At 39.7% G+C, this 26,451-nt stretch overlaps 1 protein-coding gene across 3 annotated transcripts; it reads right to left on the bottom strand.

Moving 5' to 3' along the window:
• Positions 1 to 9,201: 9,201 nt before the first annotated feature.
• LOC120547607 (monocarboxylate transporter 12-like) lies at positions 9,202 to 24,586 on the bottom strand. 3 transcript variants are annotated; one of them, XM_039783117.1, is made up of 9 exons: positions 24,390 to 24,586; positions 20,389 to 20,759; positions 18,346 to 18,449; positions 15,948 to 16,091; positions 14,882 to 15,004; positions 14,494 to 14,650; positions 13,536 to 14,219; positions 13,185 to 13,444; positions 9,202 to 11,962 (listed from the first exon to the last, which is right to left on the bottom strand). In XM_039783117.1, exons 2-9 carry the CDS (start codon positions 20,523 to 20,525, stop codon positions 11,775 to 11,777), a joined length of 1,797 nt encoding a protein of 598 aa, XP_039639051.1. In that variant the 5' UTR covers positions 20,526 to 20,759; positions 24,390 to 24,586; the 3' UTR covers positions 9,202 to 11,774. The 3 variants fall into 3 exon arrangements, with proteins under 3 accessions (XP_039639051.1, XP_039639052.1, XP_039639053.1); XM_039783118.1 differs by having other exon boundaries at positions 14,882 to 14,977; positions 24,390 to 24,584; XM_039783119.1 differs by lacking the exons at positions 20,389 to 20,759; positions 24,390 to 24,586 and adding an exon at positions 18,538 to 18,737.
• Between the last annotated feature and the right edge of the window lie 1,865 nt (positions 24,587 to 26,451).

Here is a 26,451-nt window from a genome sequence, read left to right as displayed (position 1 = left end):
TACCAGATGACCCTTCTGTTGACCACAGTTTAACACAGGTGTCGTGTAGACTGTCAGGTACTGCAATAATGTTTGTAAGGTGATAAAAAAAAGTATATAAAGTTGCATGCCTTTGTTAGCACCATAGACTGTACACAATGTGGACGTTGTCTCAGTGACATCACCCATGGGCTCCTGAAGAGCCAAAAGAGGTTACTGTGGACAAAGTTGAGGTAGGCTGAATGAAGCCTACAGTTTATGTATGCCTCCTGTGATGGCAACCCACCTGTCACTCAAAGCTGGTTGAGTTAAAAAAAACGTAGTGTGAGATTGTTTTGATTGTGTACTGTTCCGAGATGGTAAAGACGAGTGTGGCTGGAGGAGGCAACAGTTAGTTTCACATGAATCCTGTGCTCCATTACCTTGTCCAGGTCCTTTGTACCAGACTTACAACAAGTGAAGGAAAAGGGGAAAAGAAACTGTCATTTATTAAAGGTGCTTCCCCTTATTTTGAATTCAAAAATGGAACAAACAGGGAACATATAAAAAAAAGCGGACCACAATACAACTTTGAGATTCTGACTGAGACCTATCCTGGTTTTTATTCCCAGCGTGGTATCTTCAGCTTAGTTGCACGTTCTAACAAATACCATAAGGTCATTAGTGCTTGTTTACCAGAAGTGAAAGGAAAGAAAGTTCCGCATATTTTCACAAATATTGGTTCTCCACTCCAGGAAGCCTCCTGAAGTTCTCTACATCCTACCCTCACAGAGTAAAAAGAAGTGTCTGGTGACCATGTATATCAGAGGATGCAAATAGCTGTCTGCATTCCTTTTAGGTCAACAGTGAACTGCAGTGCACAGAAAATTAGGAATTCCAAATTGTGAGAAAATGGGGCCCATCCACCACCAGAATCATGCAAACGTCTGTTAGAATCACAGTGACACTTAACTGAACATTCCTGATCATCAAGTGTCACCAGAAAGTTGCACCTTCTTTTGCAATGGAAGGGTTTCTAGTATTGAATACATTGAGTAAAACCAAACATGAAAGCATCACCATGTTTCCACACGCCTGTCGCCTGTTTACTACTGTTTTGACCGATTTCAATAATCCAGTTATGCTGAGACTGTTTATACCCATCAGATCAAACCCATGAGGGAATACTTCAAGCATATAAACACAGTTATGTATTGGGAACTTTGTTTTTACTCGCACACAGTTTTTGACAGTCACATAGTAGGTTTGGAGTAAACATGACATGCTTGAAAACTACAAAATACCAAATAGGATACATGTCAGAGTGAGAAATAAAGACAGGTACTAAAGTCTGTAAGAGAAGTAAGATAAAGATTTCATGAGGGAACATGCACTATCTGGCTGTGAGGAAGTGTCTACATGTGTCCTTTTCATCTGTGCAACCCTCAGGAGTGTCTTGTGTTTGGTAGGGTGTTTGTCTTCCCACAGAGACGTGTGTGTGTGAGTGATGTGGTAACACGCATACATGCACGCACATACACACAGTGGCATTATGCACCTGGCTGCAGCATGATAGAAGTTTATCAGCAAGTGAATCTAGTGTAAACCAACAACGCAGGTGTCTTTTGTGTGTGTGTATGTGTATGTGTGTGTGTGTGTGTGTGTGTGTGTGTGTGTGTGTGTGTGTGTGTGTGTGTGTGTGTGTGTGTGTGTGTGTGATGGTACATTTCCTGGCTGACATCAATAGTGCCGTTCTGTAGTTCAAAAGTCTGTGTTTGAAGTAGCAACTAATATTTGATTTAAATCAAAATTAAAACTTGTTTTATAATATTGCGTTTCAGGTACAGTGTAATGTTAAGGTGTCAAGTTAATTAACAGTAAACCATCCTGTTCTGTCCTTTCGAAAAAAGTGTGAACAGCTAATATTAATATCTGAAGACCAGTAATCATGTTAATGGTATAATTTTCTTCCTAAAAAAACCCAGAGAAATTAGTGCTTCTTTCCACAGCAATATTGCACGGCTGGAAACAGCATATAAACATCAATGGGACAGTGTATCATATACATTACACTACACGTGTGACAATGCAAACGGAAAACTGATACTGATCTTGCATGTGAAATGAGCAGTCCAAACTTTTCTCAAGGTCTGTGTAAACAAATAGAAGGAGAAGACTCCGGCAGAAATTATTCTTAAGCTTTTTACACCGTTGAATAAAGTATAAAAGCACATGTTCCCACTTGGGGGTCATGTGCTTTGCTCCAGCATCACATGGGCTTTGCCTCCCCTATGTGGATCAGCAGTCTATAACCTCAGAGTGAACCCAGGATGCTGATGTATGCATGTTTGATATGCAGGCAGATACACCGTATGGTTGAACTATCATATGATTGCCTTGTGTGCTATCAGGACTGAAAGGCTCCACTGAAACCAAAGACAATGAGAATGGGAAAAATAATAATAAGATGCTGATGATGAAGAAGAATAATAAGAAATCATGTGTTCATGAATACCTGTGTGGAATCCGACCAAATGGCTTCTACTTAGGGCTCGGCGATACAACGATCTTGATAAAATTCAGGTCGATAACAATGATAAGCTTACAGACATATAATAACAACCACAAAACTACCAGAGTCTGGCTTTTCGGCTTGCCGGGCACACCCACTTCCTATTGTGTGTGTTTGTCTGTGCGTTTGTACACAACAAATCTTTTCCATCACCTGAACAGGTACCATCCCAGCGACCACACCGACAGTATGAAAATGCTCCGGCCCAAGTCCATACACACAGCCTACAAGTTAAAAGTACTGACGTTAGTTTGTCTGCTGTTAACAGCGCTAGCAAGTTAATAAACTAAAGTGTAATGAAACCTCTGGTTTCTTCAGGGTTCAGTCAGTACGCACTTCGAATGGGCAGTATTAGCCCAGCAATTATATCGTGAAAAATATCGATATCGATCAAAATGGGAAACTATATCTTGATCACATTTTTTGACAAATCGCCCAGCCCCACTTATATTACAAGCAAGACTACAGACAAGCGATGACACATTTTTGTGTGCTTTGGTGTTTAACATCAATTAAATGAATTCAAACCTGAACATCAGACAGACGGAAAAATTGAGGTTTTTTGTTTTTGTTGTAATGTGCATGTGTCATTACAGAAACAGAGGGAAGTCCTTTTCTTTGTTCGGGGATGCCTACCTCAGAGGAAACCCCTCCTCCGCCTGCCTCCCACGCATCCACCTACACAGTGGAAACTTCTCTCTGAAAAACACACACACACACACACACACACACACTGTTTGATCACAGAAGCCGTCTTTGGAGGCTTTTAGGTGATGTAAAGCACCTGCTAGTAGCCATATTGGAAGTCATGTGCTTTGTGAAAAAGGTGGCATTAAACAGCTGCTCTAGATTAATTTTGGATTACAGACTAGGGTTAAAGATAAAAAATGTCACACTTTTGCACCCTCCATTTTATCAACTGATATTAAGACATTGACTGATGGACTTCTGGTTTCATTTTGATCTAAAACTATAGAAATGCCCTTTTTGACGAAAAGTGTTTTGAAGAACTGAAAGTGACTTAATTTCTGCTTGACATGCACACTGGTGTGGTGTAATGACTCATTTCGGAGTTAATAAAGACTCTTATACAAATAAAGCAAAACATCAGCTGTCAATAAAGAACTGCAGGTTCACAAAATATGAGACTATAGGCCATATGTAGGTATTCGGACACTGATCAAATAAATCCAAACTCAAACAGGCTTACACTGTGTTAAGGGTAAAGACATACACGTGTCACATTTGAGGATACGGAGAAAACGTGCAACAGCGGTTGCAGCAGCAGAACAATGCAGGGCTCCCTGTGTGGGGGCAGATACACTCAGAACGGGATGTTCTCTTTGGTGAACAAACACACACACACACACACACACACACATACATACACACACACACACACACACACAACACAAACAAACACACACACAAATGCTTGTACACACACTTCTCTGAATACACAAAGATGCATAAAAGTCAACAGGCAATATAACCAGTGTTGAGTGTTACTCAAAACTAATGTATAACACATTACTAGTTACTCAAAAAAGTAATGGATAACACATTACTATTTACTACTCAAAAAAGTAATGGATGACACATTACTAGTTTAGTAATGTAATGCCTTTAATAAATTACTCACTGCTGAATGCAAATTAGTTACACTACTAGTTACTCTTTATTATCTCTATCTTGCCCAGTATGTTTCGGAAAGAACAGGCAACTAAGTGAAACTGAGTTTTTCTCTCCTCCCGTTATGCAGATAGTTGAAGAACCAGTAACGCAAGATTAGTAACTGTAATGTGATTACTTAAGTTATCAATAGTCTGCGTTACAGACAAATGTAATGTGATTACAACACTGCATACAACACATACACAAAGTTCACAGTAAATGGACTGTATTTATATAGCGCTTTTCTAGTCTTAACGACTACCCAAAGCGCTTTTACATAGTACAGGAACCATTCACCATTCACACACATTCATACACTGTGGCCGAGGCTGCCGTACAAGGGCTGCTGTACAAGGTGCCACCTGCTCATCAGATAAACATTCACACACATTTACTGTTCTCGGGGTTCAGTGTCTTGCCCAAGGACACTTCGACATGGGACTGCAGGGCCAGGGATCGAACCACCAACCTTCCGATTGGCAGGCAACCGCCATAGCTGCCAACACTCCCGTTTTTCCCGGGTTTCTCCCGTTTTTTAGCCCTATCTCCCGGTTTGTTATTTCTCCCGGGAAACTCCCGTAATTTGCATGGCCCAAACTCTTTTATAAATAATCAAACCAATATGTTTGTCTAATGTTGCCAGATCGTGTATGAAACGCATCCTATTCACACAATCCACACATATACAACTTTCAACCAGTTTGTCACCTCAACCTGGCAACCTATAACCCAGTTGCGCAGTTGATCTCTGCGCAACCTTCGCGGAAAGTTCTGACCCGAAAGCGAGCCGATAAAGATGGCAGGTGAAGGTGGTGTTCCCGCAAAGAAATCGAAATATAGCTGTACATTTCAACAGTGTTGGGCGCAACAATTTACATGCATCTTACCTAGTCATATCGACAAACTCCGCGCTTTGTGTAAGGTGTCGCATTGATTTTAATGTAGCGCACGGCGGGGAAAATGACATTACCCAGCACATTAAAACACAGCGGCACCACCGCGCAGAAGAAGCACATAAAGGCACACGGGCGATTTCATCCTTCATCATGAAAGAACAGACAGAAGCAGAAAACGTGAAGCAAGCTGAACTCAAGATGGCAATGTTGGTAGCAAGGTAGCCTACACTTTACCCCCCCCACAATGGATTAGCAGTCCATCACCTTAACCTCTCTGCCACCTCGTCTGACTTTTTATTAAGTATACCATGACTTTTTTTAATCACTTTTATGACATACAATTTTATTGATTTTTTTAAATACTTTTTTTCAACATAGTATACTATGACTTTTGTGACATGCTATACTATGACTCTTTTCGACATGTAACATTTTTATCACTTTTTTGACATACTATATTATAGCGTTTTTATCACTTTTTCGACACTTTACGACTTTTGTGACATACTAAACTATGACTATGACTTTTTTCGACATATACTGTGACTTTTATTGACGTACTATATTAGGATCTTTTTATCACTTTATTCAACATACAACCTCCCCGTGTCCATTCATACGCAAGATGAATGGACACACTCCCTACACAAAGCAAAGCATAGCGGTGTGTGTGTGTGCGTGCCTGCATGTCTGCGTGCATGCGTGCGTGGACACACTCCATACACAAAGCATAGCGGTGTGTGTGTGTGTGTGTGTGTGTGTGTGTGTGTGTTTGTGTGGATACCTGTAGCTGTAAGTCAGAAGGGAAAAGTACCTTTTTACACTCAGTAGCTGCTCCAATGTGACATAGCATTTAAGAATCAGTTTTGGAAAAAACAGGGTTTTGTTTTCTTCTTCCATCATCACAGACCATTACTTGGTACCATTGTATTCAACAGGAGGTAACAAGGTCATAATAATAATAATAATAATAATAATAATACGATTGTAGGTCTTCCAAAAACTTTGTGATCCAGCCTGGAACTACAGTGTCTTTGTACAATAAATCCATAATGATGAATCCTTACATCAAGTTACATAATGTTTGGTAACTTTGCATCGCTTCAAGCTAGCATCGTTCTGATTGTATGGCATGAAAGCTAGTCTATATCAACGACGTTCATATCCGGGATTGCTCCGGTGCCGCAGGAAATTCCGCCGGATGCATATCTTTTCATATTCTTTTTCACCTTCCTCTTTCTTTGTGTTGGAATTATAAACAAATTTTTTATGATGACTATGGTTATCTGCTCCTCAGATCTCTGCAGGGTAGATCGAGACAGATAGCTAGACTATCTGTCTAATCTGAGTTTTCTCTCGTATGCCTAAAACAACTTTTGAATGTACACGTTCCACCAAGTGGATCCACCCAGTTTGGGGTCCCCTGCTGGAGCTGCTCCCCCCGCGACCCGACACCGGATAAGCGGACGAAGATGGATGGATGGATGGATGGACGTTCCACCAAAACAAGTTATTTCCCGACTCCGAGGCTAATTTACAGCACCGTGGCTCTGTCCAGCGCTTAGCGCCTCCCATGACGATTGTGATTGGTCAGACCCTCCTCCGCAGCACTGTGGAGGAAGGTCTGGAAAAAGCGAGACTACATGAAAGCTAACCCCTGGGCCTTTCCAAAGAGGGCTTCCGTGTGATCATAGGCTTTCCAGAAGGTTAACCAGCTGTCACGGCCTGTCCGTGACTTAGGCTGCTGTTTTCCTTTTTTGGTCGTGTGTGTGTGTGTGTGGAGTGAGTGGGTAGGCGTGGTTTTTCCTCAGGGCACCTGGCTCTCCAGCGCAGCTGCAGGCGATTTACTAATCAAGCTCCAGCACTAGTACTCCTGTGATCCAGGCAGCCAGCGCCAGTTCGTTTCAGTCCGTCATGTGGTAACTACTCTCGGTCTAACCTCGCTAGTTCTCTAGTTAACCTTGTTGCTATCTCAGTGTTTATCTTATTATTAACACTGTCGTCTATCTATGTGCAGACGCTGAAGGTCTACCTACTCTACGCTCCCAGCCACGCCACCAGCCCTGTGTGTTTTCGAGCCTGCCGTGCCCACCTCCGCTCCTCCACTCCATTTGGATCACCATCCTCCTACGTTGATTAACAAAATGTCTGTTCGGCTGAACTTACATTAAAAACTGTTGTTAACTCCCAACCATCTCGTCTGTGTTCACTCTTGGGTCCACACCTCATCCTAACACCAGCTACACGATACAGATCCAATTAATAACACAGTTGGCGATCACAAAAGGCAGAGACACGGAATACAGTACAGATTTATTTTTTTACCAGTTCAACAATTAATACAATATTTAACGTAAACAATAATTAAAGGTTAACTTCGGTAATTTTCAACCTGGACCCTTGGGATTGGTCCAGTATTGAGCAAGACAACTGCAGTCAGCTCAGCGGCGAAACAAGCTGAAATGTAATGTTAATGGGCCATTGTGCAGCTTCAATTTACGTCCAATAAAAGTGCTCGTTTTGCCACTGACATGCTCACATTTATATTCTAAGTATCTGACAACATTATGGAAAGGATCCCTACAGAGGTCAACCTTTTTGTTAAGATCCTTTTTTTGATCCCCGAAATCGCTATTGCTATTTCCATTTAAATAAACCGTAATTTTATCATTAAAAACACACACTCAAAGTCAACAGAAACAAAATAAAACTATCAAAAGCCATTTTAGTTAGTCTTTCCACTGTTCCAACAATCAACACTCTAGTTTGGTTGAAATAAACCCTAAATTCACATATTTACACGTGGAAATATGCTGGCTCTATACCCATTAAATATATTGTTTTTATAAATAAAGGCTGGTGAGTTTGGCGATGACAGTTATGGTGCTGTTTCTGGTTACACAAAAAGGATCTTACTCTTTAACAAAAAGCTCTGTCTCTGTAGGATACAGAGGAGATAAAACATAAATTTTATGTCTGTTAGGTTCATCCCACCACATTTAAACAAGGCACTTGAACATTAAAAGTTTGATAGCCTAGGTGGCATTTCATTAACTCAATTATACCTGTGGAAATAGCTCTCGTTATGGAAACAAATTCTTTATATTTGACCGGAAAAGATTTGGCTCTTAGGACATTTCCATAACTATAAAGATTACCTTTATCATCAAACAAAGTTGTACAACAGCCACCTGTTCCCTACGGCTATTGTTTCCAACTGCTACTTCTCTGTGTCAACCCCATCGACATGGTTTTACTGGCGAAATGGCTAAATCTACTGTACTTCGGAGTAATTTTACACAGATAATTCAAAGGAAAGGTGCACACTAAACATACACTCTATTTCCACATGAAAAAAAACCACACAAAAAATGACTGAATTAATATAATTTCTCTAATTTAAAGGTCCAGTGTGTAACGTGTTTAGTTATTCATTATCAAAATGATGTCCTTTTTCATGAATATTTACCACCACTCATCAATTCCAAGTATTCCTATTGGCTTGAAATTTTACGTTTGCATTTGCATGAACTGGGGTAGACGCTCCATATTCATGCGCCATCTTGAAATACGTTAGCCAGTAAGGGACATACAGGACATACTGCTCCGCCTTTCGCATTTTCGCTGTCACATGATAAACTCACAGGTGCTGCTAATGCTGCTAGTGGGTATCGTAGCTTCCCGGCCCCGGCAAGTTTGAAGAAGGAAACATGGAGGACCACACGTTATCTTAATACATTCTGCGGCGGAGTGGGACAAAATAAATCTACCGGGAAATTTCGTAGACCACCGGCCCTCGGGGACGGGGGAGAGATGAATGTTCGAAATCAAAATTGGGTGGCAGTAGCTCAGTCCGTAGGGACTTGGGTTGGGAACCGGAGGGTCGCTGGTTCAAGTCTTATTATGGACCAAAGTACAGAGTGTGGATTGGTAGCTGGAGAGATGCCAGTTCACCTCCTGGGCACTGCCAGGTGCTCTTGAGCAAGGCACCGTATCCCCCCAACCGCTCAGGGTGCTGGTCCAGCACTGGCAGCCCAGTCACTCTGACATCTCTCCATTTGTGCATGAATAGGTCCTGTGTGTATATCAGGCCTGTGTGTAGTGATTTCTAACAAACAGAGTGTAAATTGTAATTTCCCCACTGGGGATCAATAAACAGTATAAATTAATTAAATAAATAAGAGGCTGCGCAGCCCACCGTACAGATTAGATTGACCAGCGGGCAGCGGCTACCGGAGCGGACGATCAGACCGGCCGGAGCGGCCTCGAAACACTACCGGCCCACCTGGAAAATTCCGACTCTCCCGATTGCCACTCTTCCTCATGCACGTATTCAAAATCTAAGTTTCAGGAACAGGAGTCCTCTTCTTCGCCCAGAAAAAGAAAAAGGACATTGAAAAAAGAAAAAGACCGGCTTTTTGAAGCGTCAAGGCTACCGTAGCTGTAATACGTCATTTGAACTGCGTGGTGAAAGAGAGTTGATACGATCTCAACGCTAGATGGGATAAATTCCTACACATTGGACCTTTAACAAAACTATCACATTTAGGTTCTTGTCAAGTGACATGATTAGCACACACCAAACACAACTGTCCTTGACTTTCATGGTCTTGAGTTATATTTTTAATATGGTTTTCATAGTGAAAGAGGTTTATTGGTCACTGTAAACCACACACTAGTCTTAAAAGTTAAGCACAAATGGCTAAATATGAGCACCAGTTCAGACATTTTCATCTTTCCAGCTTTCCAGGTATAAGGGGACTGTCACCTCTTCCTTCCCATTTTTTGTGTGGTATTTTCTAAAAGATTATTTTCACATATTAAACTCTGTTAAGGGTTTCATTTTTTCATTTTTATTACAAATGGATTAAGCTTACCCTAACCCCCTGTTAGCATTTGTGGAGTAAGGGTTGGTAGGGTAAGAACTCAGCACATTGTCTTAGCTTGAAATGTCTCACATGTTTTGATATTTGTTGCTGTAAATAATAACATTAATGTATAGGGATACACCGCATATTAAAAGGCAAGGTGAATATTGACATAAGACATAACACAATTAAATCACTAAATTAAAGTCTAAAGAATGTCGATGATTTTCAGTTTTAAATTATTGTGAAAAAAATGTAACTTGTTGAAAAAGTTACCTAAGTTTTTTTCAAACAAGATTTCTTCTATTGTCCTTCAACAAAAATATCACTAATCACAGTATGAATACGACTTTTCCCAAATATGGATTCCTTTAGAGAGAGACCAGCTCCAGTGCAGGCTAAAAGCCAGTTTCATATTCTTAGAAATAAAGGTTGTGTAATCTGAGGTATTGAAATTATTATTTGTTTTCACATTAATACAATCAAGCATCCTTGATAAGAAATATCCTACTATATGTTGTTCATGATTCTTTATAAGTTTATGGTGAACTGAGCATATCTAGCCATCATCATTACATTTCAGGTAAAGCAAAATCAGTGATTTTGTTCCAATCACATTATGTTAAAAAATACTTGTTGAAAACATGTGAGTAGACTGTAAACTGTGTAGTAGTGAATTGTGGAGTAAAACCATTAAACAGTTGTTTTTTTTAACCATTTCTGTGTCCAGGATTTTTTGGGCGGTCTGAAATCATGGTTCAAGGACACACCGGGGTCATCTTTAACATAACCCCTCCCCTACTGTATAAAAACGATGTCGCTATCAGTCTATGGTTACTACTAATGTTAGAGCCATAGCACACAGCATCAGTCCCTTGCGGACATGCCCCCAGCATCTCAAAGCAGAAAATACTGCTTATTTAGTCACACTTTTGTCTGGGTGCTTACTACATTTTACTGTGGTGTGACAGACTCAGAACACATTTATTTTTGCTTCACACAGACTCAGTCTGCAGTGTTTTGGTCCCTTGCACTTCCTACTAAGACGTGATGGTGTGCAAGAACATTAACATTTCTTTCACATGTTCATGATACATGCAAATGAATCACACTTTTCTTCTGATATGGTACAAACATAGCGGGAAACTGACAGCCAGCAACGCAAAATCACTAAGCAATTTGAGCAATTTTTTACTAGGGCTACAAGACCAGATGTATCATAATTGTTCAAATATATTTCAAAAGGTAAATACTGGTGAGAGTATCATTGTTTTAACTGCTTACACTGCAGTCATACCTGCAAGTGTAGTAATGAAATGTTCAACATAATCAATTGGCAAGATGGACCATTTTGGAAAATAAGGGCCAAGTTTAAAAATATATATTTTTCAATAATATATTTTTTTGAATAGCAACATTTTGTATTAAATCAGAGTGAACATCTCAACATAATTGGAAAGTTCACTAAAGACGGTGAATGTTAATGACAAAGTGCTTGCAAGTTTTGGCGTCCGTGAAGTGTGAATGCCCTTTAGTTTTACAAAACAAAAGATCCACATCAAACAAACAGAAATCTCTTACTGAAAAAAGAACGCCATTTCAAGATAATAAGTGTCTTAAAGTCACAACATTGTTTCTTTAAAGGCACAGGTTCTGACAGCATTGCTCTTGTTGAGTCTGAGCTTCAAGTGTCATGTCCAAAACACATCAACAGTGTATAATACATATCAAAATAGCACCTGAACATACCAGCAGTGGTAAGGTGCACATCCATGCAGTTGGAGGAGCAGCATCTTGATTGCATTGTCATATGATGCCCTGCTGAGCTGCAGCAGCAGTGTGATTGGGATTTAAGCGTGCAGCTGAGTGAGACTTGGACGTCTGGCAGCGTCTGACGAGCATGGCAGCTCCTAGAACCACAGAGCTGAACAGGAAGCAAGCCCCGCTGAGAAAGAAGGTTGCCTTGTAATTTCCTGTCCTGTCTACTAACCAACCTGGAGACACAGAAACAGGAAATATGTGTTATACCTCATCGGACAACAATCCACAAGATTAGAGCTGCAATGATTGGTCAACTTATCGATTTATCGATTGATAGAAATATAAAATGGGCAACTATTTTGATAAATGATTAATCGTTAGTCTTTTTTCATTAAAAACAATGGCAGAAAATGCTGTTTCAGCCTCTCAAATATGGAAATTTCATGCTCTTTTCTGTTTTCTTTCATATTAAACTGAATATATTTTGGTTTTGGACCGACAAAATAAGACACTTAGAAAAGGTAAAGGTACTTTATTGTGCCACATACACATAGCGAAAGGTACTTTATTGTGTCACATACACATAGCGAAATTCATTCTCTGCATTTAACCCATCCCTCAAGGGAACAGTAGGCAGCCATTTACAGCGCCCGGGGACCAACTCCAGATCTGAACCAGTGCCTTGATCAAGGACACTGACTGGAGAACCTAGAACATGTTTTTGATGGTGGGGGAAACACCACACAGAAAGGCCTGGAACGACCAGGATTCGAACCTAGAACCTTCTTGCAGTGAGGCCACAGTGCTAACCATTGGGCCACCATGCTGCCCTTAGAGGCATCACTTTGGACTTTAAGGAACTGGAATGACTTATTTTTCTATTTTCAGACATTTTATAGAACAAACGATTAATCAAGAAAATAATTGGCAGATGAATCGATAATGAAAATAATTGTTAGTTGCAGCCCTACACAAGATCAAATGGGTTGTGTGGCTCCAAGACGGCAGTTGGCTGTGATTCCAGGACTCAAGTTCTCCCTTCCTTGTTCTCCTCAGTTTATGTGCAAAATTATGTGCAACTATTTTGTAATAATGGATGTTATGACTAGTGAAATGGACAGAAAAATCAGGTGAACTGTTCTATGGCACATACAAAAATAAACGGCGATAGTCTCTCTCTGGAACCAGCAGATGGTACAAAGAGTAAAAGGCCAACATTTTTATTGACGGTGCCGCTGCAAAATAGTCTCGGAAAATAAACTTACTTAGGTGGTTTCGTCAAAACTTGCCCTTTTCAGTGTGTAATGTTGTGTTATGAAGTGGCTCATTCCTTCTCAGGCTTATCCTGGCAATGCACTTATTTTGATCAAGACTAATGTGACAGTGGTACCCAAAAGAGCTTTACAGGATACCTTCAAACACTGCATCAGTTGTAATGAATTCATGAACATGTACCTCCGATTGGTGGGCTAATCAGGTAGGGGATGCCATGCAGGAAGAAGACAACACCCAGAGCGGAGGTCAGGTAGGTGGAGCCCGCAACATCAGAGGTCACCACTGGGATAAGCGCCACATATGCCCCGTCAAAGTACCCATAGAGTACAGAAAATGGGACCAGGAGGGGGAAGGAGTGAAGGAGGTGGATGAACATGCAGCAAAGGCCATCCATGCCTATTGCCATCATGTAGCTCAGCATGCGATACCTCTTCAGATACCTAGAGGGAAGGAAATCTACCATTATTGGGCTTTGATTAAACACATGGCATTTATTTCACACACAAAAACATACCTCCAGCCCTTACTTACTTCCTGTCCGTGATCCATCCAAAGGTGATGTTACCCACAATGCCGCTGACTCCAAATATGGACATGAGGAAGGCAGCCTGCTGGGACTCCAACCCCATGCTGAGAGCATAAGGAACCAGGTAAACTACTGGAGCGCTGCAGCCATAAGCCAGAAACAGTAAGGACACAGACAGAATCAGGAAGTCGGGTATCACAAGAAATCTAAACTCTTCCCTGGACTCGAGACAAAAACAGTGACCTCTGGATGAAGTGTTTGTGCTCACTAAAGGCTCTGCTATCTTAGCATCCATGTCAGCTGCCTTTTTCAATTTCATGCTTTCCACCAATTTTGAGTCCTCAGTTGTGCTAGCATTTGATAGTTTGTGATCTGAGTGTTTGAGCCCCCCTGGCACTGTCTCTGTTAGCTTGTTGCTAAATAAAATGCAATCAGCTATCTTCCGATCAGACGGGCTTGAACTTGATAACAGCGCTATGTTCCCCTGAACTAGTTTGTTGTTTTTAAGGTCAAAGTTTTTGAGCGCTCCAGTGGCGATAAGCAGCCTTTGAGTATCCATTAAGTTGTTTATTTCCAGCTGCTTTGCTTCCACTTGGCTGCAATCAGCAGGTACTTGTTTTGTGTCTTTGGAATCCAGTGCTGTTGTCATACAATCTTTTTCCAGGTTTGCCATATTGTTCTCCCATATCCTTTAGAACAGAATAGAAGAAAATATATGGAAATGGATCAATAAATTGGTTATGTTTCAAAAGGATGAGTTTCAGATTTTGGGAAATATGCTTATTTGCTTCTGGGAAGAGTTACATGAAAAGATCGATACCACTCTTGACACAGACGGTGGTATCGATCTTGTCATCTAACTCTCATCAAGAAAGTAAATAAGCGGATTTTCGCAAATCTTGAACAATTCCTATGAACAATAAGTTGAACCCTATTGCAACAGCAACAGAGCTGAGGACTTACCCTTCACTTCTTCTTGGTTCCAGCGGCCTCATCAGAGCACCACAGACACACAGGTTGGAAACAAATCCTCCCAGGATGAGAAGAGCTCCTCTCCAGGAGTAATGCTCTATAAGCAGTTGGATTGCAGGAGCCAGAATGAAGGTCCCAATGCCACTCCCTGAAGATGAGGTGAAATTGGAATTGATGGGATGAAATAAGGCAAGGAAAGTAGAGGAGAAACACTGGTAGAGGAACTTAAAAAAACAGACTAGAGAAAAGCAAAGAGGAAATCAAAGAAGTCTGGTAAGAAGTAAAAAAAAAAAAAGATTAATGAAGGAGAATAGGAGATGGGAAAGTTATGTATAAATGACAAGAAAACAAAGCAATAGGTAGGTAAAGATGTCAATACCAGACATGGCGATGCCATAGGCCAGAGCTTTCCTCTCACTGAAGTACCTCCCAACCATCGCTATAGCTGGTGTGTAGCTAAGAGCAAAGCCAAGACCTGTAGAGGATGGATATGTTGCCAAATCTGAACAGAGGTTGCTTGGATGTCAAAGGATATAACACTCTGATCCATCCTGCAATACATGCAAACCAATACATTATATTGCCTTGGCAGACAAAGTGATTAAAGTGCATTCAACCTTCAACCTCCACAGGAACATGAGATGTCATCAAAGTTAAACAACTTGTTCAGTGCCACAGTAGAACTATAATATTCTTTTTAAATTGAAAAGAAATTAGCCTATTCTAGGCTTCCATAATACACAGTGCAGTACAGTGCATAGAGGAACAAAATTGTGTTTCCCAAAGGTACTGTAAAACTGTGCCAGAAGAGGGCAGCACAGAGACGGATCAGTAAGTGCTTGCATGGGCTGTTGGGGTATAGACTGAAAATACAGATATTCTCAAAGGGTCAAAAAACAACTGTTAATTTGTTAGACTACACTGGTCAGATGTGTTGCATTTTTCTCATTGGTCAAGTCACCCTTGGTTTCTCTGTCCTTCATCTTTGTCTTTTTTTGTTTAGGAATTAAAGTCCCTAAAGTCCAGTAAGGTGATATTTTGTATCTTGTGCACAGAAGATAACAACTTTAGTAGTTTAGTTGTGTAGTTAGGAGTACAATAAACACTTCATTTACAAGGAACTTGATCCTGTGATTTGTATGAAATATTAGGTCATTGTACACTGGGTCAAGAATGCCGTAGCAGCCTTCTAATATTAAAACTACATTCATTAATTGGCTTTCAATTTTCCATCTTAAGAGGGTGGTGCCTAGGGGCAGCTTTATATTTAATATAAAAATTATTGTTTTTGAAGATTTGACTGTGATCACTCTACTTTTTGTACAACTTCATGTGTTTACAATGCATCATTTTGAGTTATTAATTATTGTTACATATGTTGGTATTAATTCATAATTATTAATCCATGCTACGCAACTATAATGGGATGTGAGGTGCTTGTGTACCTGGGAGGATGCCCAGGGAGATGTATAGATATTCCAGACTGGAAGCAAAGGAGCTGAGGACCAGACCAGAAGAAGACAGCAGACCTCCCAGGATCACTGTAGCTCTGCAGGAGAGTCGGTCCCCAAGGAAACCACCCAGAGGAGCTGGAAACAGTTTTTTGTGGATTATTATTTCACGGACTGATTGAGCAGTTGCCCATATATTTACCCACATCCATTCATATATATGCATGGTATAAAACATGTAATCTTTGCAGGGTGAGTTGTTTTTATAAATGCATCATTTTGCACTTCATTTGACCAGGGGCCTGTTTCACAAAAGCAGAATATCTAAATCCAGGATAACTGATAAAGCGAGGCTTGACCTAGTCTAATCTGTGCAGCCTGGCTTGGTGCGTTTCACAAAGACCAAGCCCGGCTGAGGAGGAGCGACTAGGTTGAGCCAGGCTGAAGTAATTCAGATAGATGCGCGTCCACGGCTTTCCTCAAAAGACCGCGAGGTCGATCACAGATTTACTGATGCCACAATGGAGAATACGCATTGTACATACTTTATACAGAGTGAGCAGCAGCTTCTTGTGGAAGTATGACGACGTGAAACACATTACTTGTATAAAAAGAAAAGAAACGGCCGCTGTAATGAAACCGCGAGAGAAAGCGTAGCAGACGATCACGGACCGACTGAATGCGTAATTGTAGCCTAAATATATACATTAACTGACCACGGCTCTGAATTAAAGCCGTCATAATCATTCCATTCAAGGATTAGGCTACTAATCATTTGCACACATTAACAGTTGTACTCTTTGCCTTAAAAGTGAGCATGATGCGTAAATATCTCTCTCACTCTGTTCCTCCTCCTCTCTCATGGGCTAAAATATAAGTTTCCTAAGTCATATTAACTTCCACTGCTCGCTTTTAATGCAAAGTGTACAACTGTTCGTTTTTGCAAATGACAGTGACTCATTGAAGGGTTTCAGTTAAGAACAGTAGTTCATAAATGTATATTTTTATCATTGAATTTTATCATTCAGTCGGTCCGATATCTGCCACGCTTTTTCTCGCGTTTCATTTTTTTAATTTTTTATAGAGGCCGAGTTTCCTTCTCTACATATTATATGCCTTGCTCCTTGTATATATGGACATAGAAAATAAAGACACTGAAGAAATTGGACTCTAAAATCTAGAAACTATGAAGATAATAATGAAGTGATGATAAATGAAGTGATAAATTACATGCACACTGAATGGAACAGAGTATATTCATTAGTTATTTCCCCCCAAATATGAGGTCAAAAACCATTGAGGTGTCCTCTCCCTGTTGTTACATGAATGTACAGTAGCCTACATCACTAGATAGTTAGTGGTCCAGTGAACTAAGACTATCATTTGGGAGGATTGTACCATTAGGATATGTTCTTAAATTGTACAATCCTCCCAAATTATATTCGTTACTGGACAACATAAAATGTGTGCTAAGAATGCCAAATACAATGCAAACATGATCCTTATTGTAAAAATTTTTAAAAAAATTAATCAACTAAGATAATTCAAGGTGCATTGGCCAACTATAGAAATGTACAGCATTGTATGTATTGCCCTTAGTAACAGACTTCATTTAAAACACATTTGAAATGTTATCAGCCTTTTCTAATTATCTCAACAACTGCCATAATATATTCATCAAACTTCTAACAACAATATGAACAGCAGTCTTCATACAGCAATATAACAGTAACAATGACTGTCACATGAATAATTATAAATAAAAAAAATAATGGTCACAACAATAAAATAATAACAGTACTTAAATAAACAGCAATATGCACCTGTTGTATTTTAATCCAGGCTGATAATAACAATAGGGTAAAACCTCTGCTGGGTGATCAGAAAAGGCTCCAGGATTAAATAAATCCTGGCTGTTAGCCTGGTCAGGACCAGGCTAGCTGCACAGAATAAATCTCCATGGTGATTTATGTGCCTCCGCTTTCGTGAAACCGAATCAAGGCTTAATTCATCCAGGATAACCAGGAAATCCCGGCTTAATCCCTTATCTTGGTTTTGTGAAACAGGCCCCAGGTCTTTTATTGCACTCCAGTTTTGATGTACCCATACACTTTTTTGTCTTAGTGTCTTTATGATTTGTCTGATGTTTTGTCAGTTTTTGTACCCTGGCCCTGGCAAAAAAAAAAATTCTTTCTATTTAACTGTATGTTTTAATAGTTGGAATAATAAATACATTAGAACTTTAATTTTTTTTTTTTTACATATTTACAATACACAAAAACATTTCCTGAACCTGCACCAAACAGACAAAAACAAGCAAATCTTGCTTTGCCAAATCGGGTTTTAACTGCAGCATTGATCTGCCTTCAGATACTGGTACTAATGGGCTTACCACAGAGCATGGTGGTGGCGTCGATCAGACTATTGATCCAGGCGGTGGTCGAATAATCCTTCTCAAAGTGCAGCTGGAACTCCACAAAGAACATGGAAACACATCTGGGTACAGAGACAGAGGGAGGCTGGATTTATTGTATTTGCACATAAAAGTCTGCAAAAATGGCATATTGATAAATGTGATTTTTACTTTTGTCTATGACTGCCAGTTTGTTTAGAACAAACAAGTGCAAGAGGTAGAGTAGTTAGTATGGGCAGCTGAAAGAAAAATTCATTAAGAGAAAATCAAAGACAATACCACTTTAGACTGGGCAATAAACTGGGGACACAGGATAGTTTCCTTTATAACAACTTTAAATCATTTATTATTATACTGTTTTTAGGATAGTCTATATCCTCGACGTTCCACTTCCGGGATTGCTCCGGTGCAGCAGGAAATTACGCTGGATGCATGTCTTTTTGCTGATGTCCATTTCCTTCTGCTTTCTTTGTGTTGGAATTCTAAACTCTGGTGGATTTATGAGGACTATGGTTAACTGCTCCTCAGATCTCTGTAGGGTAAATTGAGACAGCTAGGTAGACTATCTGCCCAATCAGAGTTTTCTCTCGCACGACTAAAACAACTTTTGAACGTACACGTTCCACCAAAACAAGTTCCTTCCTGAGGCTTTTTTGCAGCGGCTCCATGCGGAGCTTAGCGCCGCCCATGATGATTGTGATCGGTTTAAAAATGAAATGCCAATAAACCAGAGCACGTTTTTCTCCCATCCTGGAATGCTGTGTGGACTAGCCAGACCTTCGTACGCAGCATGTGGAGGATGGCTTGGCAAAGTGAGACTATACTCAGGAAGTCATTTCATTTAGGTCTTTTTCAGTCTGGCTGAATGTTGCTGGGATAAAGCTGTATCCGGGAGCCCAAGATGGTTGTGATTGGTTTAAAGAAATATGTTTTTTCCCCCTGTCCTTGAAAAGATAAGTGGTATTAGCCAGACCATACTTTCGGCGCTGACACAGTGCTGTGGAGAAGGTCTGGCAATGTCTTATTAGGTGTCAGCATCTCATGTCAAAGCTGATAAACTACAGTTTAGCGAGGTCTTTGTCAGTTTATGGCTGTGATTCATGTCCACCAATCTTAAGAATCTGTCCTACCGAACCCAATATTTATGACTATCATTGTCCATTATATAACCTCAGAGGGAACTCACCGGTCTCATGGCATCTGACCAGATCAGATCAGACTTTTGTGAAAGTTGAACCGAGAGGAAAATAAAGCCAGTCACCGATCACTTCCCACAAACATTAATTTGTAAAAAAAAAAAAGAAAAGAAAAGAAAACGACTACAGACATCTTTTCCCTTACTAACATTTTATCATCATGAAAAAAATGAGTAGTCCTACCGTACTACTTGTTGTTTTCAATATGCAAATATTAAAATGGCAATGGCAGTGGAAATCAAATGTCAGCTAACTGATTTATGGAGGCAATGTGCTGGCTGCGCAAACTTGTGAAATGGAAACATCTCTGCAGGATTTCAAAGTCTTCATGGAAAAAAAGATATTGCTGCTGAAACAGGTTAGTGGCTTAAACAACGTGAGCTGACTGGGAATGCAGTGTTGCCAAGTAATAACATAGTGGTGTTAATGACCAAAGCTAAGAACGGCTACATGGCAGAACTGTATGCCACACAACACTGCACATCCAGAAGCTACACATCTCTGTGTTCACAGGTAAAGTAATGATTCAATGCAATCTCAGTGACTAATGTTGTTCCAGGTTAAAGTACAATGTTTTCAATGTTCGTACATTTAATAAAAAATAAAATCCTCTGACAGGGAAAAGTGGTAGGTCACATTCACAAATCTTCCAGATACATAAAACCAAGCATTCCTCAGGAAATGAGTTTACAACGTCAGGGAGGTTTCTTTTTGAATTGTCCCAATTGCCCATCAGATCTCTAATTTCATGCTGCATCACTAGTATATTAATAGGTTACTACTCACACACACACACACACACACACACACACACACACACAGTCACCTGGTCACTGCCCGGATACAGATGGTGGCGAGGAAACATCCAGCGACGATCATCCAGCCCCAGCCACCTTCCGGCGGGGCCATGACCCCCGGTGGCCTTTTGCCTCCCTCGAGCTTCTCCACCTTGGTACCTGCCATCGCTCCAGCCAATCACAAGGCAGACTGACATCAGTGAGCTCGCCCTCTGTTACAAGGAATGCTGGAGGTCACAAGTCCACTCCTCAATGTTCCCCTTTTGTCTCTAAATGCACAGCACGTTTTCATTGGCTGGGTTTGTTCTGTCAAAACCGCAGTCACTTGCTTAAAGATCTTCAGAAAACTCAAAGGGCCTTCTTTCCTTTCTGTTTGCTCCTTCTTCCTCTTTCTCGATCACTGAGAAAACACAGAAACCACAACAGGCAGAAATCAAACCATGAACCAACTATACTGTGGCACTAGAGGAAAAGTGTTAGGATCACCAAAGTCATTAGGATTTATCTTCTTTGGAACTAGGATTGTCATGGCAGTCCATTGAATAGTTGTTGAGATATTTCAGTCTGACCAACCGACAGACAGACGTTGTCGTCTTCAGGGCCACACCGCTAGCATGGCTAACATCTCAATACTAACTTAAAGTATTGTGTAGTGTTTAGGTAGTAGCAGTAGTAAACAGCCAAGTCGCACCGCCTCAACTACCAGTGAATGTAAACTTGCTAATTGGTCAGTCATGGATGTGAACATAATTCATGGAAGACATTGTAATTGCAAATTGCATTTTACACATGGCATTTTTTCCAAAGAATTTCTGGGTGAAGCACTCAATGTTTGAAATCGTTCTGTGAGCAGAAGATGACATCTGGTTTCAAGCTCACCAAAAGGAACAAAATACTAGAACATGTCTGCTCTTTAAACAGTCCTGTACAGGGAGTACACATACTGACTGCGATGTTTATCATTTGGAGTAAGGTAATGTAAAAGTCAAACATACAGAGGAGGCAGGGTGCTCTTTTAAATTATATCTTTGTTTGTGTCATGATAAATAAGTGCAATAAATGAATACAACAATTTTCAGTTTGCTGATAAAGGAGGAATTTAAGAACAGTTTCTTAAAATATGGTATCTGCTATTCAAATACAAGAATACATTTGCTTGGATTAGAAGAAGAAGAAGTGGGTGGTTAGTATGAGCCAGAATTATAATACTATAGTAAGATAGCTAAGTACGGGGCAAAAGCACCACCCACAAATATTCAGCTGGATTATTGTAGTTACATTAACCAAATGAAATTGAAACTTCAACAACTTCTGTTTATTCACACAATTGTTGTTTGCCAACCAAAAGAGGAGGAAGAAGAAGAATTTAGGGTAACACTTTACTTGAAGTTTTCTACATAAGAGTGACATGACACTCTCATGAACACATGACACTGTCATGACACATGAACACTAACCCTAACCCTAACCCTAACCCTAACCCTAACCCTAACCATAACCATAACCATAACCATGACCATAACCATAACTTGTCATGACAAAACCGAATGACACTTACTAAAAGAAGCGTTATGTCATAAACGTTTATGACTATAATGTTTTATGACACATTCATGACAGTGTCATGTCACTCTTACATAGAAAACTTCAAGTGAAGTGTAACCGAATTTGGCTGTGTGATGCATTTTCAGATTCATCCTGCTTAGCACGGACACATTTTTCATACGTCTTGCTTCAAGATAAAACTTTGGTAAATTTACTGCAAGCGATAATGTGAGCACTCATGTCTCTGCTTCTGTTTTTCCTCATTCATGTCTGTGGCTGTAACTGTGAAAAGCAGCACTGGTTATACATGAGATAACATCTGTCAAGAAACCCTGGCCCATCTACTGTCACAACACAAGAAAAGATTTATTTTACGTTGTCGGTGTGTTGAAAATGTTTGTACTGCGCAGACTATTGTTTAGGCATACAACCTTTGACCCCACCCACTAATTTCCATCTCAAAAAGAGAACGCTCCCACTTCTTGCTAAACAGGGAGCGGAAAAAAAATGTGTTGCTTTTTTTCACTCTTCTCATTGTGAAACAGGTATATCTACATCATAAACATATCTTTAAGTTAGACAAAATCACCTTTTTAGGAGGATTTTAACACGTTTTTTTGTATGTGGCCGCAATGTATTGATCTGAAAAACTGTATGGTTAATGAGACTTCTTCTATGGTTTGAAACACGCAAACAAATGTGGTCTAACATGAGATCAGAAGTCAGAGGTGAGGAGACTCTTTAGAGATGATAGTGGCTGCGTGTCTGAGGTTGAACTGTTTTGAGTGGTGGAAAAGCTAAGCTGGGTCCTGGTTGTTTGCATTTCATAATCACACCCAGAGGCTAAGCTCCACACTCTTAGTGCATCCCTTTAATGTGTCTTGTGTGTGCAAACCAGTAGCAGTGAAGCAGTATGTGTTTCCAGTTGAAAAGCTCAGGCCTTCACCACCAGCTGTGCCAGTTTTGCATTTCAGCTTGGTTTGACCTGGGCTGTACAGAAACACAATCAGGCTTGAAGAATCTGGACAAACAAGCTGTGTGTGTGTGTGTGGTGTGTGTGTGTGTGTGTGTGTGTGTGTGTGTGTGTGTGTGTGTGTGTGTGTGTGTGTGTGTGTGTGCATGTGCGTGTGTTTATAAGAAGGTTGGAAAGGGCAGATAGCTCAGTTACAGGACAGCACACTTTCAATTAGAAAATAAAACAATAAAAGAAACACTGGCAAACTTCATTAAAACATAAAATGAGTATCTGAAGAACAATCAGATCTGTCTAGTTTAAACTGTTCTCATGCACCTGTCCAAAGGTTCTTGTGCAACTTCTTCTTGCCTGATAAAAAACGTTTGCACGTGTGTGCAGACTGACAGCATGTTTACGTCACCAACAGAGAATTTCCCTCCTGCTGCAAAGTAAACTGGCACTGGGCCTTGAAAACAGCAGAGTTCACACAGTTTCTCGCCAGTTCTTCATTTTGCATTATTTCAGAATGGGTTAAATAAATGTGAAGTTTGTCACAAAAAATAAAAAATAAAAATGTGCACATAACAAAACTGTACGTATTCACTGACTTTGAAGTGTAAAGATTTAGGTCAATTGTTTTGTCTGTAAAATAAAGCATTTACAATGAATGTCACTCACATTTCTTTTGGAATTCAACACATCTGTTTGTGTTTTGTTGCAGTATGGGGGCATTTATTTTTTGGATAACAAAGAAAAAAGACCAATGTATAAATATAATATTATTGAGTAGGCTATACTGCAATTCATAAGGTAAAATGGGGGAAGTTTAATCTGAATGTTGAGAAAGAAATGTTGAGAAATGAAGGCAAAGGGGCATAGGTGTCATTTACAGTGGGGACATGTCCCCACTTTTGGAAATGGAAGCTTTTGTCCGCATCACTTTATGAGCAACACATCTGAGTCCAGGGGGTTATAAATGAATTAAAATGCATTCATTTATCATTGACGTGAACAGGCAAATTTAAAGAGGTTAATTCCACAAACAAAAACCACAGAGGATGAAGACGTGTAGGCCTACACTCAGCGGGGATACAATGAGAAAAGTTGATCTACAGGAGAATACATATTTGAAAGCAATACATAATGTCTGAGAGCCTGCACATAATGTGTCTGCCTGATGCTAAAATGAAATCAGCAATTTTGTAGGCCTATGACTTGCGCAGTCAACGTTTTATGCTGAGCAGGCCTTTTTTTAATAGCTTATTATTGCCCTTTGATGCGCCGTTATGCAGTGTATATATATATTTTTTTTTTATTAAAGTAGCCTATTAATTATCTACTCTGACCTCATACCGATCCCCCATTACATATTAAAGTGTTTTTCATTTGAGCCCTGAAGTCCCTCCACTTTTCGACACAAAGTGACGTCCTTGCAAAGGGGAGGGGAGAGAGGGGCGACTGAGACTGGAGAGAGAGATTCCAGTTAAACACACAAAAAAGAAGCGAAAAGAAAAGTGCGTGTTTACTTACATTCGCTTACATTCGGTCTTAGCTCCTCCTGTGCCACCGCTTCACGGCTCAACTGACTAGAAACGCAAACAGGCGATCAAATAAAAATAAATAAAAACGAACAAAGACAAAGAACAAACACGTGTTTCTCTGCTGCTGCCTCTCCTGCACCCTGAAGGTGCTCTGCAACACAACTAAGCCCGCAAACTGAATATATGAGGGGAGGGAGGAGGGGATATTTACCACACACAAAGCCAAGTGTGTCTCAATAGCAAGTAGGTCCCCTTATTTTACTCAGTGGTGTTTTTTTATGGCTATATTTCATGATAGTCCCATAATGTTAGATAGCTACTGTGAAAGAGCCCTGAGTGTACTGACTTTATCAGCTTTTTATCTCTGTGGTGGCCTAAAGGTAAAAGCACACACAAAAGGTGGTAAAAGGTTGTCAATAAAATAAATATATATAAAACAACTCAATAGCCTACGTCAATTAAAAGCAGAGAATGTCTAAGGCACCAGCCATTTTAGCTGTGCTACCTAGCTGAAGCTAACTTTCATCAGCCAGCTAATTCATTTCTCAGCATTAGCTTGTGGGCTAAGTTCCACTGCAGGCTTTTAATGTTAGCGTCAGCTAGGTAGCCAGCTAGCTTTATCTTAGTGTCAGCTAGGATAGGTAGTTCCTTTTATGTTATTTATTCATTTTCATATGGAGCTGAAAGAGAATGAGCTACTGAAAGACATAAGAGTCAAATTGGTTTTCATTTACTTTCATAAACTGCTATTTTACCAACTGGTTAAAGGAAGCTTAGGCTACATTTCTTTTTACAATCCATTTTAAGCTAAGCCTAACTATTATTTTTCTATGTAACTATTAGGTAGTTATATTTGTACTTGTACTATAAATTTTAGGATAGGCTTTTAAAGAGTAATTATCACGACAAAAACTAATTAAAACACAGAAAGCTGTGTAGGAATCACAGTCTATGGTAGGAATATGACATGAGAGAAGAGTAACCTGTCTACCACAAGAGATAATTAAAAAAAAGCCGATAAAGTCAGTAGACCTACACTCAGGGCTCTTTTGTACCTGCACAGGATGTTATACAAATTACTTTAAGATATCCTATCTTAGTTATGTTCTTATACCTACATTCGGTTAAAGGGCTTTGATATGCCAATGTGTAAAATACTTAATCATTTCTCTACCTCAACCAACTACAAAAAAATACTTCTCACACATGATTGCATCTGTATTAATGATCCAATAGTAGGATAAGAAACACATTTATTGATCCTGGGGCAATTTGGTTGTTGCAGCAATACAACAGAAACACCATGCATACAGATAATTAGAAAGTAACAGAAATAAGTAAGAGGTACATAAACTAAATAGAATAGCCTATAATAAAAAATAGAAACTATAACTAGCATTTGAAGGCAGATTACATTATGAAGTGAGTGGTGCTGATAAAGTGAAAGTGGTGTGATTATCAGTGTTAATATAATAGAATATTTTGCAAGAGTCAATGAAACATGCACACATAGTATAATATGGTACATTATGAAATAGTGAGGGAAATGAGACACATTGCAGTAGCGTTATAATATAGTATAGAATAACAATATAATATGATGTGTAGTACAACAATTCAAATTCCTTGCATGTGTTCACACTTGGCCATTAAAGCTGAATATAGTATAGTGCAGCAATATAACATAGAATAGAATATCAATTTATAATATGTACAGTAACAATCGTGAGCCATGTTTCTGTTTGAGTACTTTAACTACATTTTGCAAATAATACTACAAGACTTTTACGTGGTTGCATTGCTAAATCTGAATACTTTGGCCGTCACTGCCAGTGTCAGGGCCCCATATGGTCACTTGTATTTAGTCGGTTCTGAAAAGTGACATTAATGACTTATGTGTAGTGTTATGGCACTTTTTTTATATAGGCTATGCAGTACAGTGCTTCTAGTACCTATGACATTCCCATAGCCTTTTTTTTTGTAATGATATTCTCTTGATGTTAATGTTAAGCTATATCGTGGATTGTATTGCCATTGGATTAGCCTGACAA

The sequence above is a fragment of the Perca fluviatilis genome, chromosome 19 (genome assembly GCF_010015445.1).
Source record: "Perca fluviatilis chromosome 19, GENO_Pfluv_1.0, whole genome shotgun sequence".
In the NCBI taxonomy this organism is placed as follows: Eukaryota; Metazoa; Chordata; class Actinopteri; order Perciformes; family Percidae; genus Perca; species Perca fluviatilis.
This window is presented reverse-complemented; position numbering and strand designations above follow the sequence as displayed.

What these genes read in the sequence shown, in the direction of transcription:
- LOC120547607 (XM_039783117.1), bottom strand. Translation starts at nt 20,525, where the DNA reads ATGGCAGGTACCAAGGTGGAGAAGCTCGAGGGAGGCAAAAGGCCACCG. An exon ending in CTCCCTGGGCATCCTCCCAG is followed by an intron (nt 15,005 to 15,947) that starts GTACACAAGCAC and finishes ACCTCTGTTCAG; the next exon opens with ATTTGGCAACATATCCATCC. An exon ending in GATTAGCCCACCAATCGGAG is followed by an intron (nt 11,963 to 13,184) that starts GTACATGTTCAT and finishes CTGTGTCTCCAG; the next exon opens with GTTGGTTAGTAGACAGGACA.